Source organism: Ixodes scapularis, unplaced genomic scaffold (genome assembly GCF_016920785.2).
Source record: "Ixodes scapularis isolate PalLabHiFi unplaced genomic scaffold, ASM1692078v2 PGA_scaffold2__306_contigs__length_199485367, whole genome shotgun sequence".
In the NCBI taxonomy this organism is placed as follows: domain Eukaryota; kingdom Metazoa; phylum Arthropoda; class Arachnida; order Ixodida; family Ixodidae; genus Ixodes; species Ixodes scapularis.
Window position 1 is genome coordinate 129,096,552 of NW_024609857.1, and position 17,194 is coordinate 129,113,745.

Genomic DNA, 17,194 nt, shown 5'->3' on the forward strand with positions numbered 1-17,194 from the left:
TCTTTCTTCACGCGTTTTATTAGATTACCTAGAAAAAAGAAGAAGAAAAAATGTGGTCGGTGCATAAGTTTACTATGCCGCATAAATATCTGTTGAACTACGGCCAAGCAGAAGAAATGTTCGCGGAGTCCTGCCGCGTGACGATTTCGGGTGCTGCGCAAGAAGTGATTGTGCGAGACTCGAAGTCCGGTAAAAGCAGATCTGCAGCCCCCCCCCCCCCCCCCCCCCCCCCCCCCCCCTTCCCCCACTCCACCCCCGGCCGCCATGTCCGAGTCGCATATGTAGAATTGTGTGCGATTGTTTTTATCTCTTCGCCGAGATGCGCGAGGGAGTCGCCTGAACTGCCCGTGCCGCAGAGCGCAAGAAATAAAGCGAACACAAAATGAGGTTACCGCATACCCTGTTTGGCTATCCTTCTGCCTTCTCAGCATGTGTTCTGAAATCAGAAAATATTAAACCAACGTCAACTTCGTCTGCGATTCCTGGATATCCTTGCGTGCCTTAGATATACGTCGGAGCGTCACAGTGCGTCAAGCAGACTGTGGGGACGCCACATATTTCCGAAAAAGGTCTATTGGACCTGAGCGCAATGCCCGGCATCTTTAGATGCGTTGATTGGGCACTAGCCCCATCCGAACGTTGACATAACATTCGTGTCCAATCTGTGACTGAGATCGATCTCGCTGGGATGACGTCAATATTCTAGTGCACGTGTTGTCATTGCTCTCTTGGTTTTCGGCAGAACCGTCCCTCACCATCGAGACTGGGAGTCGATCGTAAACAGTGAATCGCTGACACCGGCTGGCAAGCATCCGCTCTGGTGCAACGACTTTTCCCGCTCATTCACACTGGAAGCGGATCCGCGTTCGCAAAGCGGTTGCGAACGCGGTTGTATAAAGATCCAGTGCAATTGCACGCGCACTTGATGCCATCGATTGCGCGTGCAATTGTACTGGATCTTTATACAACCGCGTTCGCAACCGCTTTGCGAACGCGGATCCGCTTCCAGTGTGAATGAGCGGTTCGGCAGAATGCACTGCAGTTACGAAAACGCCGAAGCGTAATTGAAAACAGAGTAGAAGTCTTTTGCACTCCGACGAATATTGACAAGCGAGCATCCGCTAGAAAAGATGGATACAGGGAAGCTCGTTTATCTCGCGCACGGGCGTGAACACGTGTAACTGTAACGGTGTTCAGGTGCATGAACACGTGTAGCGACTGAAGCGAGAAACATTGGGCTGCATAGTTCAAACGTGAGCTACTACACTGGTCGCGTCGCTTGGCTCAGTGTCTAAAGCAAGGAATGCTGGGCAGGCCAGGAAGCCGTGGGAGTACAACGGCGGTTCGACGGCCTGCAATGACGTCACACCTGCTGTCATTGTGGTGGCCTTGGGCACGTGTCTTTTGCAGCCTAAACTGTGTCCTATGGCTTTTCTTTTTTGTTTTTTCAAGAAGCAAAATGCACACCGGCATGGTGAAAAGACGTTGCGTGCAAGGTCAGCGAGTAGTGTGCCTGAATAGGACACTAAATGGGAGTCTCTGAATAGGAAACCTATTCAGTGATTCTGGTGCAAAGGTCTCGAAACTTTATGGCTAAGGGGACGGATTTGGTGCCTGTTGCAGTTTTGAAAGTAAAAAAATAAATGAGTAAACGTAAATGAGAAAAAAAAGATCGCTAAATAAATAGACCGAGATAAGCATTAGCATCGTACCGGCGTGCGGTCGTGTATCACCACTGCGTAGTGCACGTAAAAGACCCCAGGAGCTCTACTGTACATGGCTAAATTACTCATGTACAGCTGGGAGACAAGTCGCTCGTTATGGCCGACTAACTTCAGGCTTAAACATACACACAAAACACAATAGATAAACATTTAAATTCAAAAACATTCAAAGTGGAGACATTTAAAAAGAAAATAGACTAATGTGTATTATACCCCATTCACACGACCGTAAAGGTACCTTTAGCTAAGGGACCTTTATCCTCTGCGACCAATCTATTGAAGACCTTCCGCGCGTGGCGTGTTCTCGCGACCTAAGAGCACGGGCTGATTCGCAATGGGGTATTAGAATACCTACATGCGAATAACAAGATTTCCGAGTAATACAGTATCTTTATTCGTTGGCCTTTTTGAATGTATATGTATGTTTTCTTTCCACTCCTGCCATGACCTCATACAGGTCGCAGCATTTTGAAATAAATAAATAAATAAATAAATAAATAAATAAATAAATCATTATTTAGCTAAATATGACATAAAATACTTTTGGCAAAAAAACAAAAAAAAAAAACTCACCGGGTGTGAGTTTTTTTTTAACGTACACTTATACAAAGGGTGTGCATTTGAGTGTTATTTGGGAGTCAAATACACTCGATTTGGAATAATTCGCAAAACTCTACACGCTGCGCAAGGAATGAGAAGTCACCAATATCCCCTGAGATCGTAAGAATGTCGCTCTTGTTCACAAATGCACGCCCGTGCATTTGTGGCGAGATTAAAAATCTTTGAAACGCAGCCCATATGGTCCCGTGCAATCTGTTGTCCAATCACAATTCCTTAAGGGTTCAAATGAAATCGCCACACTTGAACGATGTAGCTAGGGGTGGTGGAATTGTTTGATAGGAAAGGGGGGGGGTGTACAGAAATAAAAGATTTTGTTCTACTGAATTGATTGCTATAAGCGTCTAGTAAACAAAACAAAGAAAATTGCCATAAGCGTCTGGTAAACAAAACGCCGATCGCGATTTATACCCGTGCCACACGAGCAATTCAAATGCCATTTGCAACGAATGACATTTGAGCGGACGGCCAATCAGCGCGCGACACTTCGGGGGTAGCGCATTCCACGCTCGACAGATTGGGAGCTGATTCGCCGATCACACAAATGCCATTCGTTGTAAATGGCATTCTAGTTGCGCGTGTGCGTGTGGCACGGGTATAATTCAACTGTCGTCTTCTTAAGGTGCAATCCCACCCTTGGTTAGTGTGATTCTGAGCCAACAGATGGCAGTGGAATCGCCCTCCAGGCCTGTGCATTCAGTTCAATTCAATTCATTTTATTTACTCCCATAACAAAAAATGGGCGATGGAGGCAGGAGAAAAAGCTGCAGAAATGCAGCTTGACGAAGCCCCTGCCCCCTACAGGCAGATCGGTCAGCGGGTTACAATTAGGTCATTTGAAAGAAAAAAAAAGAAAGAAAAAAAAAGAACATTTATGCATTACACCAAAAGTATGTTACTGGGAGGATAATATTTCGCGCAATCTATTCTTGTTTACATTTTCAATGCAGACACCTTTTTGTTTGAAAAAATTCAATACTGTTGGTAGTGTGTGCTGAATCATCTGTAGACCGTAATTAGTTATTGGGCGTGGTACTCTCAAGGCTCCGGCGCAGCGCATATCGTATGCAATATTTTTGCTAGTCAATTTGGATATTTCCCGTAATGGATGATTTGGAAATTTAAGTGATGCCATGTACATAGTTGCTAGCTTATGTTTATAATATTCTTTGATTTTCATTACTTTATGTTTAGAAAAAAGAGGTTCAGTATGTGCGCAATAAGACTCTTTAGTGACGATGCGAATTGCTTTTTTCTGCAACAAAAACAATTTATTAACGTTAGTACTTGTCGTAGTTTCCCAAACTAGATGACAGTATGATATGCGAGGATTAAATAAGGCATTGTAAATTAAAAGCTTTACACGAGATGGTAATATATAGCGATTCTTATATAGTATACCTATGATGCTTGAAAGTTTGAGAAAAAGATTTTGAACATGCGAGTCCCATAACATATGTTCGTGAAAAATCACGCCTAATGTTTTAACAGTAGTTACAAACTTAACCTCCGAGGAACTCATCAATAATTTTGTGGTGGCCTTACACACTGTACCTTTCGGTTTGAAGATAATTGCATTTCATTAATTTTCAGAGAATTGTAGACAGTCCACCAACTAAGTACTTCAAGGCATATATTTGCATCGGTAATTAAACTATCAATGTCCTTTCCTGAAAAAAATATACTGGTATCATCTGCATAAATGACAAATGAGGCCTTTCTTGTGATAGTAACTATATAATTTATAAATAGGTTAAACAGCAATGGCCCCAAGACACTATCTTGAGGTACTCCTGTCCGAACTGCTTTCACCATTGAGGAATATCCGTTTATTTCAACAGTTTGATGCCGGAAACTCAAGTAACTTTATATAAGAGCCAGTGAATGCCCTCGAATACCGTAAGAATATAGTTTTTCTAACAGAACTTTATGACTCAGCCGGTCAAAGGCTTTAGAAAAATCAATAAATATTCCTAAAGTTAGACACTTGTTTTCAAAATTGTTTAAGATAATTTCTTTTTGCTGTAAAAGAGCCAGCTGAGTAGAGCGACCTTTCCGAAAACCATACTGAGAATCGGTAAGTAGCATATTTTTTCACAAAAATTATTAAGCCTAACATGAATAACTTTCTCTAAACCCTTGGAAAAAACAGGCAACATCAAAGCGAGAAATCGTGTGTGGTGGCGCTTCGATACAGTGGGGTATCTTTCTATATTCAGAATTTGGCATCCCTGGTCCTTTGCTTGTTCTTCACTGCGCGAGTGAAGGGGGCAGTTGCCAACGCTCCGAGCTCACGTCTCCGGCAAATGTGGTCAGAACAAAACAGGAAAATTGTCCTGAGAGAGAGAGAAGGGTTTATTAAGGAAGGACAGAGAGGTTAACCTGAACGTAGGTTCTGGTTGGCTACTCTGTACTGGGGAGAAGGGGGAGGGGGAAGAAAAGGTATGACGATGAGGAAGAAAGATGAGGTGAAGTTGTCAATGAGGGTGAGCAATGGTAAAAATGTTCAAAATCTCACAGGCATTTTTAAGCACCCTACAAAGTGTCTGATAATTCCGTGTTCGTGAGGAACATTACCAAGGCCTTCGTGGCCTTCATGAATTGGTCAGTTGTGTCCCAGGCACCAAGCACTTTTGATGAGCAGAAAGGCCGCGAGTCCAACGCCATTAACGTCTCTTCCAGCACTTGTCGATCCTCTTCGAATTTATCACATTCACACAGGATATGTTGGATTGTCCCTTCAACTTCGCAGCTTTGACAGTTCGAGGAATCTCTCCTTTGAATCCGATAAAGGAACTGCGGTGTATATGCCACACCAAGCCTTAGTCGGTGCAGGACCGCCTCTAGCTGTCTTGAAAGTCCAGATGGAACTCGGAATGCAAGTTGGGGATCAAGGGAGTATAGCCTGGGATGGTGGTAATGTGGATTCATCCAGTAGTTTTGTGTAATTGCTTTTGCCACGTCTTGAACCAGAATTTTCGTGTCACACCTGGAGTAGGGTATGCAAATTTTCTTGCCGTTACTGGTTGATTTTGCTGCACTATCTGCTGCCTCATTGCCGGCGACACCACAATGACCTGGTATCCACTGAAGAGCTATTTGATGACCCTGCTGGAGGGCCCGGTGGCAGGTGCAGAAGATTTGGTATGCCAGAAAGTCGTACGCATTATTTTTCATAGAAGACTGGATTATTTGTAGCGCTGGTCTTGAGTCACTGAAGATGGTCCAGTTCTGGGGTGCTTGACGTAGGATGTACCTTAGTGCTTCTCGTATGGCCGCTAACTCAGATGCCGTTGATGTCGTTTTGTGTCCTATTTCAAAACTGGAGAAACTACTGTGGGCGGGTATTACAATCCCAGCTCCAGCTCGTTCTTCAGAAGAGGATCCGTCGGTGTATACATGTGTCGTCGAGCCGTACGTTTCATTAATGACCCTTAATGCCAGTTGTTTCAGTACAGGCAGTGGAGTTGATGACTTCTTATGAATGCCTTTGATGTACGGCACTACTTCTGGAGTCAAGAATGTCCATGGCGGTATGTTCTTAATAGATGGTCGATTGAAATTATTTAGAGTAGTATTGTGCTTTCTTATCGTTCTGGAGAAGCTGGACTTTGGTCTGTTTGTAGGTAACGTTGCTAAGTGATGGCGAGAATGTTGTGTAAGGTGCCTCAAGTGCAACCGCAGCGTCTCTTGTATGATGTATGCTTCAATTGGAAACCTGCGAGCCTCCGCAATTGTCCCGGGCGTGGAAGCAGAGCGGGGTAGCCCTAAACAGGTTCGTAGAGCTTGTGCCTGGATGCTTTGGAGGGCTCGTATATTGGTAATGCAGGTGTTGTTGATGACCGGTAAGGTGTACCTCAGAAGTCCGAGGAAGAAGGCTTCGAACAGTCGCTGCAGGCAACCAACAGTTGCGCCCCATGTTGTGCCACTGATGAATCGCATGAAATGCACTATGGATGTCAGCTTCATTTTCAGTCGGGATACATGAGGCGTCCATGTTAAGCCTCGATCCAAAGTTATCCCTAGAAACGTATGCTCCCGGACGTACGGAAGTTTTTCTCCACAGATAGTAATAGGGTATCTGTCCATTAACTTGCGGGAAAACGTAATCACAGCTGATTTGGAAGTTGATATTTGAAGTCCACGTTCGATGAGATACTTATGGGTAACTTTTAGAGCGCTTTGGAGTCTTGCCCGTATCTGAGGACGTGTGACACCGGTCGCCCAGATACAAATGTCATCAGCATAAATAGATGCATGTACCGTGGTTGGTAATTCGCGGATTAGATTTATCAAAACCATATTAAACAAAATTGGGCTTAATACCCCGCCTTGTGGTACGCCTTTTGTGAGAATGTGAGAACTTGTATTTCCGTCGAGCGTTGACATATATATAGATCTTCCTGTGAGGTAGCTCTCTAACCAGCAGAACATGCGGCCACCAATTCCAAGTTCCTCTACCGCATTTAGAACGGCCTCGTGGGTCACATTGTCGTATGCGCCCATGACATCAAGGAAGACGGCTGTAGTTATTCGTCGTTCCTTCTTGTTCTGCTCTACAAAGGTGACGAGGTCTATGACGTTGTCCAAAGAACTTCGTCCACGTCGAAATCCAGACATTACGTCCGGATACTGATCGGTATTTTCTAGGTACCATTCAAGGCGATAATTTACCATTTTCTCCATTAGCTTCCCAATGCAGCTTGATAAAGCTATTGGTCTATAAGATGATATGTCGTAAGGCGACTTTCCTGGTTTGAGAATGGGTATGATACGCCCCTTCTTCCATACTGATGGTACCTGACCCGTTTCCCATGAATTGTTGAACAAATCAAGAAGTTGTTTTTGACCTCGTGGGCCTAGGTTGGCAAGGGCGCTATACGTAACGTCGTCGGGTCCCGGAGTCGAGGTCCGCTTCACTGTAGCCAAAGCTGCCTGGAGTTCATCTGGCCGAAAGGGAAAATTCATTCTGTCGTCGGACGATGGTGGCACGATTGCTTGCATGAGACCAAACGATAAATTAGATCCCGCCGGCTGTTGGGTGAGACGGCTGCAGAAGTTCTCGGCGACCTCCATCTCAGTCACGTTTAGGCGCAGAGATAAAGCACGGAACGGATATCGTTGCTGTTGAGGTGTCCGTTGTCCACGCGCCATACGCCAGACTCCCGTAAGAGGTTTCCTTGGATCTAACTTTGAGCAATTCGTCCTCCATTTGACCCTTCCTAGTTTCTGTAGGTATCGACCTATTTTTTTCTGCGTGCGGCGAGATTCACGTAGATCCTGCATATCCTTGGTCCTTCGGTACCGTCTTTCCGAGCGACGACGCTTAGCACGTAGATGTTCATACTCGCCATCGATTGCAGTCCGGGTCGCAGGAAGATTGTAGCTTCTGGTTTCACTTTTGGCAGCAACAGCAACAGCAGCACTGAAGTCTTGAAGGTTAGTAGAAGACTCGCAGAAAGACTCCATTGATGTTTGGTAGGCTTGCCAATTTGTACGACGAATAGTGTGGCGAATTTTTCGGCTTGAAAATCCCTTCAGGATGGTGTAAGTTGGGATATGGTCACTGCCGCGTGTTTCGATATCAGTAAACCACAAGCTATAAGGCACCAGTTCTTGAGAGACGAACGTTAGGTCGAGGCAGCTACTGTACGTAGTGCCGCGTAGGTATGTGGGACTACTATCGTTCAATATGTTTAGGCTGTGTAAGCTCAAAGAGTCTAAAAGTTTTCTGCCTCGATTGTTTATATGCGTACCTCCCCAAATGGGATGGTGAGCGTTGAAATCGCCTGACAGGATGTAAGGGGGAGCGCAGTTGTACATTACAACTTCAAAGTGCGCGCCATCAAATTTTGCACGTGGTGATATGTAGGCCGCTATAACTGAAAAGGAGCGATTGCCGTTTCTTACTGTGGCAGATACGTATTCATTGTCTGCATGGGGTGTAATGAGATGATTGACATATGTAAGGTCTTTGCGTATAGCAAGCATAACTCGACTGGGTCCATTTGACCGCAGGGATGTGAAAATCTCGTACCCTGAGAGCCTAAAATCTTTTGGAAGGTTTGGTTCACAAATCACAATTATAGGGAAGTGATGATGATGTGTGAATTGTCGAAAATCTGACATGTTTGACTGGAGCCCTCTTGCATTCCATTGGAATAGTGTTGAGTCACTAATTAGTTCTTCAATGGAGGCAGTGCACATCTTAGTGCGCTGCAGTTGTTGATATGTCCATATTCTAGCTTATTAAATTAATTAAAATTGGGAAAAAAATATCCAATGCTTGCAGAGCAAGGTGAGCCACTGGGGACGTGCACTGGGTGAGATACTGTCGTATGCGACTTTCTGCAATTATGATAATGGTTGACCAGATCCCAGATGTTGCTTCTGGCGAAGAAGGAGGGTCTTTTTCAGGTCTTGACTCTTGTTTTCTTGGTGACGTTCCTACCAGCGCGTCTTTGTAAGGTTGTCTTTGAGGCATTTGCCACCGGCCTTGGGTATGCTTTCGGGAGTCAGGAACATCAGTCGAGCGTCCTTGTTGAGACGAGGCTTTGTCCTTCATAGAAGTATTTGTCGTCTTTTGCTCATTGTAGCCAGTGGAGCCGGTGTTCGACTTTGTGTTCTTATGGATTCGCGCGTCGCGTTGAGGATCTAGTAGGGCAGGTTTGTTTTGTTCAAGAGCACTGTCGACCGTCTCCTGGGCAGGTTTAGCGGGTGATGTGCTCCCAGCTTCTTGTCTTTGGTGGCGCATTTCCAACTCATGTTTCCATTTTGCACATTGATGCGATGTCGCTTCGTGTTCTTTACCACAGTTACAGCACCGAACTGTCGTTGTATCAGCGTCACAGTCATTTCGCTGGTGTGGTCCGGCGCAACGTGAACACGTTGGAGAGTTACGGCAAGTAGACCTAACGTGCCCAAAATGACAGCATTGATGGCATTGAACTGGCTTTTCCAAAAATGGCTCTACCTTGTGACGTACTAGACCGAGGAGAACGTATTCAGGAAGTCTTGACGACGAGACAGTTATTGCTACTGTGGTGGACGTACCCATTCGACGAACCGATGTAACAGATGCGTTGTTGTTGGCCTTTAGCTGTGCATGAATTTCGGCACTGTCGATGTTGGTGTCGACTCCTCTGATGACTCCAGTTGCCTGGGCTTGAGAACGGGGCTCAAAGGGTCTGACAGAGATACCCAACAGAGAGGTCACCTTCAGGAGAGATGACAGGCCGTCACTATTTCGTATGTCGACAGATATCAAGTTGAGCCTGTAGTTCGGTCTGATCTGAATTATGGAGCCGGGCGCTTTCGACTCAAGCAGCTCTGACAGTCTTAGTTGGTTTAATTTGGTGATCACTTTTGTTTGGTCTACTGGCATGAAGATGACAGTAAGAGACGATTTCTTTGAGCCCACAGATATGATCGTACTGCTGCTCGAGGATAGTGACTTGGCCTCATGACACCGTTTCTTTGCCTTCTTGTATTTCACGAGAGTGAAACCTTCGTCATCTGTGGTAGAGCCATTTTCTGTGTCAGTAAAATTAGGAAATTGTTGTCCGGGGGTCAGGGAGTCGATACACATTTTAGTTTCAGGCGTCAAAGATCCGTCCTCGTTTGTGTACTTGCCATTCAGTAACGCAGGTGGCTGAGATAGAGCTTGGAGTGTCGCAGGTGAAAGGACCAAGCCGCTGACAGATGCCGTTTGGTGATCGGGGGGCGGTTGACCCCCGTCCCCCGTGGCCATGGCGTCGTTCAGGTCGATGGTGGGTGACCTCACTATCGGTAGGTTCAATTTAAAAATAGCTATCTAACTAAATATTGGAGAGCGATGAGAATGTGCTTCGGCGTGGGAACACTTCGTCGTCTTTTTCTGTCCTGAGCCAAATGGCGAGGCCCATTCACAACAAAAGAACCGACGCGTTGAAAAATATAAAAACGCTTGTGCGCCGTTAGCCTCCCGCGGAGGTTTCGGAGGCCAATTGCACATATTTCAATGTGATCAGATTTATATGACGGGCTGGCTCTTTTGTCGTGCATGTGCTTGTCTCTTTGTGGATTTCCAGGAAAACGTGATGACGTGATAGACTTAGTTTTCCAAACTTCTAGCTTGAGGAATTAAATACCTAAAAAATCAAAACAAATGAAATATTTTTGGGGAGTCAGGTGTCTTATTTGAGTAGCTGGGTTTTTATTTTGCTAGAAACCACGAGACTGGAAAACACAAAAAATGGCACTCAGGTTTAGATATTGAGTTAGGTAAACCAAAAGCAGGACTGGTGAGGGAGTCATAATAAAAGAGTGCCAAGGTTAAAAATTAACTCGCAGCAATAAATGATAAAAATTATTTTTAATACGGGTTCAGTGATAAATGCATTGACTGGCCAGGCAAAGATTCTGGGTCTGTGGATGGCTTTTGCGCTGCGTTTAAGCAATACACAAGCCTTAATTTGGTGATTTATGCGCGCAAGTAGTGCCGAGCCAAAATTCCAAAAAGATGCAAAGGGGTAGAGTTTGACATTTTATAAAATATAGTGCAAGCACCCGCATGGTACGCTGATTAAGAATGAAAAAGCCCTACATTGTACACTAGCAATGAGCATATCGAAAGTTAAGGGTGCATCGAAAGCTAAAACTTGTACATATATACTTCTCAGGCCATAATGTTTGAATGTTAATAGTACTTTATCACCCTCATATGAGGTGTAAGTTGTCTCCTGATTGCCTACAACAGAAAGAAGGAAACATTCCCAATCTGGGTTGGTAGAAAAACTCCACCCGCTGACAGCTACCAATCATCTCGTCGCCGATTATGAGTATTCACTGCATGCCAACGGTCGCGTGCTTAGAACGAGTTATTCCGAGGTGATTTCGCACAATCGCAGTTGTTCTTGACAAACAACATTGCTTACTTACGCAAGCGGCCACATCTGAAGGTTAGAATATTTTGAATTGATTGTGGCACACGTTTCAAGTATCATAGGTTTTTGCAATCCGCGAAATAGAATACTCCTGGGTTACCCTGGTCTCTAATCCATGTAGCACACAAAAAACACGAGCTGAATTAATAATAATAATAATAATAGATTATTTACCATATGCATGTATATATGGTGGGAGCTGGGGAAAAAAGCTTACAAGGAGCTTGACTGGTCCCCAGCCCCCTCACAGGAACACAGCGGTGTCAAAAATTATACAAAGCAAAAATTATACAAAGCAAAGAAGTCCACTAATGCAAAACAGGAATAAAAACTATAAAAAAGGAAGAAAAGCAAACACTGGGCCGAAAATGCCAACAAGATATCAGCCACACACAACAATGAAGAAAATGGACTTGAAAAATACAAAAAAAGTGAACACGACATTATTCCAAAGAAAATATTCGCGGGTCTCACGTGAGGTTAAAGATACTATATCAACATTGGAACGCGAGAAAGTGTTGAGCAATGAAGGCAGGGTTCTTCCAATCATCTGAAGGCCGTAGTCAGTACGCGATGTATCTATTATCCAAGGGTCAGGGTGACGAAGGGTATGTGTTTGCGGTTTTTTTCTGAGGGAAGCCAAGTCAAATAAGAAACTTTTACTCTGGGTATGTTCTTGTTTATATTTCGTGGCAAGTCTATATTTGTAATATTCATGTATTTTCATTATCCCCAGATTAGCAAAAATTAGGTCCGTGTGAAAGTCACGGGGTACACTGCACACAAGTCGTATCGCCCTTTTTTGCAATAAAAATATTTTATGAAGATTTGTTTTTGTCGTGGTGCCCCATATTAGATGACAGTAGTTTAAATGTGATACAAATTGCAATTGGAAACGAAAACAATAATAATAAACAAGTCTGTCATCACGTGAAAACTGAGAGCATTGCACATAAACAGAAGGTAAGCTTTGTTTCACTAAACACATTACCAGTAAAGTATTGGTTTTATCGTGCGAGCGAAGCGGGACATACAAGCGCGAGCATGCTGCCCTGAACTACTGTTCCAGTGAACAAGCGCACCGTTCAAAACATGGAGCTCGCTTTTAGAGCTTTTAGGGCGCTCAAACATTTTGAAACGCAATTATAATCCATTTTATTATTTTTTTTTATTAAGTGCGTCTATGTTTTTTTTTTTGCGTTAACATGCAATTTTCTTAGTTATATAATATTTTTTTCCAGAATCTGACAACTATAGTCTGCTTCTTCATAAGTAAGAGCCTTCTATTCAAAGATATAGACAAAAAAAAAAAAAAAAAAGAAGCACGCGAACATGCGTACACACATTAAAAATACTATGTAACGGCGCATTCAAACTTAGTCGTTAGTTTTTTAAAGAGCAGGAGTTTCGTAGGGCGACATTGTTACCCGTTGTAGATTATAAATTTAACCAGTGCAGTACAACTGCTAGCTCGGGGTCTTTAACGTGCATCACGCAGTATATGTGATACACGATCGCATGACGGTAGGATGCAGGTGGGCGACAGAACCCAGGGTCCCTGCTAAAGCCCCTTGATAAAGGCGTTTTTTACAAGTACCGCCAACCATTGTTGTGGAAACGCGCAAGACACGTCCCACGAACGGGTGCTCCGCCGCCATTCGCTTCCAAGGGCCAGACATTTTAGTGCTGCGCCGCCATTTGCCTCCAAGGGCCGCTCGAGACACGGGCTTCGTGCACTGGCATACTTGGCGTTACTTGAAAGACCAACGCAAACACATCGAGGGGCTTTAGTTCATACAAAATCTGCAGCGTGATCTCCGTGCTCTAAATGGAGCTCGCGCTCAGGCCTTTTTTCACGTGCCACAATACACTCGATCAACGATTCCCCACCGACTTGGTTTAACTTAGAGACACTAAATAAGCTCATTAGTGGCTCTAGTTTAGCCTAGTGAGCTAAACCAAATGAGATACGCTTAGAGTATTGGCACTCTTTTTACCCGATATTGTTGTGGCGCGCCGCCATCTTGGTGGTTAGTACAAAGCAAACGCAACAACCGATCGTCATGATTCAGAAGTGCGAATTCTCAGCATTACTTTCTGTGTTAGGGAGCTCACTTATTATTGCAATTTACTTTGTCGCAAACAGCTTGAACATTTGTGGAAGACGGAAAAGCTTTTCCTGTGTTTTCAGATAAAGCTTCAGATAACTGACAACCATCATTTTAAAGGAGCTGTGCAACGATATTCCATTGTAATGTTTTTCTCTCTACACGAGCTTACTGGCACACCTGGGACTCAAGGATACTCACACGCAACGCCATTGGCCAAGAAACTCCTTTGTTGCGGTGTAATTTCAAGGACAAAAGCGATAATTTTCATTCAATCTCTCCTTTGCAAAATTTGATGACGTAACTCGGGGATCGCAGTACACCCAAGTGACGATATTTGAATGCGGTTCATAAATTGGACCCGAGCATTGCGTAGGTACTCGTCTTGGGCTCGTGACAATTGCTAGCTCGAGAAGCATTCGGGTTGTGACCCGTGTCCAATCGCTGCAACAACGACAACAGCCGAGCCATAACAATGTCTGGAACTCAGCGCGTGTCCTGGGCTTTGCCAACCACAGCGCGTGGCTATGATCAACACTGGCGGCATATAATCGGCTACAGATCACGTGGCCGCTTGTTCTGGCTGCGAGTTGAGGGGGTGAACGCTGCTCGTTTTTCTTAAATTTGTTTCTGGGACTTCTATTGCGTTGGGTCAAAAACGAACGCGTGTTTCATAGGTCATTAACGTTAGGGATCCGTTTTAAGCGGTATTTGCGCAAAGTACAAAAATCGTTGCATTGCTCCTTTAAGCACCAAGATTTGTACGAAGCTTAGCTTATTGAGTGGCTCTAGTTTAGCCCAGACTTGTACACGTTACTGAAAAATAGTGAGGAATTACATTTACAATTACTCGAGGCTAAATTGTAATTTATTACAATTACAATTACCCTTCCATGAAAGTAAGTGACCGTTACCCCAAAAAGTAATCCGTTACTTTCGTGGCGTTACTTTTAACATTATTGTCCTCAAGTAAGAAACAGAGGGAAGAGGGTTATTCAAGTTCTTATGATTGCCACCTGTTCCGTTTAATGACCTTGAGTATTTTGAGCAAAAGCTGGCTCTCGAAAGTCTCGTCAGACATTCTGCGTTATTTCTTACTCAATATGTAGACTGCTACGCTGAACACCATTTGAGCTGACGCACTGGATGGGAGTGCCATGTTGTGCCTCACGAATGCTTCATGCTCTGCATTGAGCTTTTTCAGCGAAGCAAGGGAAGTAATATTTACCTTGAATGTAGAGCAAAGCTTCGTCGTCGCAGCTGTTGCCTGCTATTCGAGAGATTTAGTAGATCCTTCCGATACCTCCGATACCCGCGATAACGGTACCCGATAACGATATGATGCATACGCAAAGACGGCGGCGAAGTATCGGATATCGTTATAGGAGTCATCAGACCGATCTACTAAAATTCTCCATTGCCTAAATCGCGAAGCTGTAGAAGTCATCAATAGCAAAACATAGTTGTAACAGTAAGGTTGTAATTAAATAATAAATGAGGTTTGGCTCGATAATCTTCTTCCTTTGGTTCTGGACAGTTCGAGCCTCACTTGAGACGTTGGTGAATAAAAAAAAGTTTCCAGTATGTAAATATAAGTAATAAAAGAAAAAGAAGGACACTCATAACAAACGGTTAAAACAAGGAAATGTAAACGCACGTTTGCCCTGTGTACCTTTCTTGGTGCCGTTCAAAAACGCACGGAGCACGGACCGACTGCAGTTTACTCCGGTGTTCTCCAGATAGACGTCCGCTGATGCCACGGGCAGCAAAGGGTAGAGTACTAAGTAAGCCGCGCTATGGCCCCACTCATGAATTTCACTCTCTCCTCAAGCCCAGAATATCAAGTCGACGTCAGCCACCATTATGTTTTATTTGTAAAAATATCTGCTTGAGATCAGATGCCTCCTGCTGGGGCAAAACAGGAAGAAGAAAGGAAAACTATTGCCATTTTCCAAGTGCTCGCAAAAAGCTGACTCACAAAGAGGGTAGGGTAGACGGAGCGTTGTCTCGTGTTGTGACTAAAGCACTATATAGCTCCTACGGAGTAGAGTAGCGCAATCCTTTGATCCGCGTGTTTCGCCGACAGCATGGCCGACAGAGCGGCTCGGCGCTTGTCACGTGGTACTCAGGGTTCCAGGAGGCGGCCCGCCCTATGGGAGAATACATGGAGATCGACTCAACACGGCTGATTAAAAAATAAACACCAAGTTCACACTTTTCGAAACTAGTCTGTCGTGAAGTTGGTAAAGCAATAAACACTTTATAAAAGTTTTAATAATATTAGATGCGTGTGAAAATTTTGCGAAGGCAATCTTCAAAGCAATGGCGTTTGAAGCAGACGATTGTTCCACGCAGCGGAGATGGAGTTTATGGATTGGCCGGAGCGGGTCACGTGAACGGTGTGACGTCATCGCGTCGTCTGCTGCGTGATGCTGCTCAGGTAATTAAAAAAAAAAAATAAGATATTTCATGGCGCACAACTTAGCGCAAATTATTGTAAACTATTCCCTTATTATGTCAAAAACAATTGTCGTTCCGTACATCCCCAAAATAATCAGGAAGCAGCGATTTTCTCACGTTCCCCATGCATTTCTGGCCGTAGTTCGAACCCCCGGGCCTTCGCCGCTAGTCGCCGAGAGACGGCGTTCTAGATTGCGCAACTCTGCTCCGAAGGAGCTATATAGTGCTCTAGTTGTGGCATTATGAAGATGGCCGTAGTCACTATAACCGAGAAGGACATTGTTATTTCTTTTCAGTGCACTTACCGCCTCGAGCTTCTCGAAAAGGCGCACAATAACTTGATGTCCACCTCTCCCCGTCTTCGATCGCAAAGAAAAAACAAAGGGACTAAACAAAAGCGGAAATAACTTGCCCCCCCCCCCCCCTTTTATTTTTTTTTTTGAGAATTGTTCATTTAGATTTTTTGACATTGATGTTAGCGTCTAAAAAAAAAAGATAGATTCAGGGGCTTGGTGTTGAAAAAAAAAAAAGGCTCTGCGGAACTGAAGAGTGCCAAGCCTCCCTTTGCGCTGGTCGATTCGCGTGACAGTGTCACTGCGCTCGACTTTACAGAAAAAAACAACTTTATCTAGAAATGGGGGGGGGGGGGGGGTTGGTTCTGACAAAAAAAAAAAAAAAATGTAACGGATTACAAGGAATCTGTTACGTCAAAAATGTAAGGGAATTACTTTAAAATTACTCTAGAAAATATGTAATTATTCCGTTACTAAATTACTGATAAATGTAAGGGATTACAAGTAATTTCGTTACTAGTAACGGATTACGTACAAGTCTGGTTTAGCCCAACCGCACAGGCACAGAAAGATAACGAATTGTTTGACCTCGCGATCTTGGCGCTGCTTCAGTTGCTTCATCAGACCTTATTTAGTGGCACTAATAAGCTCGTAGCGTTGGCTGCGCTCAGAACAAAGGTAAAGCAAAGCAAATATTAAGATCTTAGGGTTTTACAAGCCAAACTAACAAAAATCACCTAACACGCCCAATAAAAAAATATTGCGGTTTTATCTTGACTAACCCGAGAACTCTTGAAGTGCAACCAAAACTGAGATTGGCCCATAGGCGTAAACTTCGGGGGGGCATCGGGGCTCGTGCCCCCCTGGCGAGATCCAGGGGAAAGGGGGAGCCCCCCCCCCCCCCCCCCCCCGCCCCCCTCCCTTGGGCCGGGACCATGATCCTTACCGAAACGCTGTTTACGTGCCATGTAACGAGCTTCTAGTAGTGGCATGTAAACAATGATAACGCCCACGTTGCCTCTATTGACATGATACATGGGAAATGGAATCCCAGCGTGCTTTCGTTA

At 44.4% G+C, this 17,194-nt stretch overlaps 1 protein-coding gene across 1 annotated transcript; it reads right to left on the reverse strand.

Annotated features, from left to right (window-relative positions):
* Positions 1-5,048: 5,048 nt before the first annotated feature.
* LOC120838256 lies at positions 5,049-8,826 on the reverse strand (the record flags this gene model as incomplete). The annotated part of the gene is made up of 3 exons (XM_042291540.1): positions 8,794-8,826; positions 5,340-6,233; positions 5,049-5,108 (listed from the first exon to the last, which is right to left on the reverse strand). Coding segments are annotated over exons 1-3 (987 nt in total), but the record flags the coding sequence as incomplete, so codon positions are not given.
* Between the last annotated feature and the right edge of the window lie 8,368 nt (positions 8,827-17,194).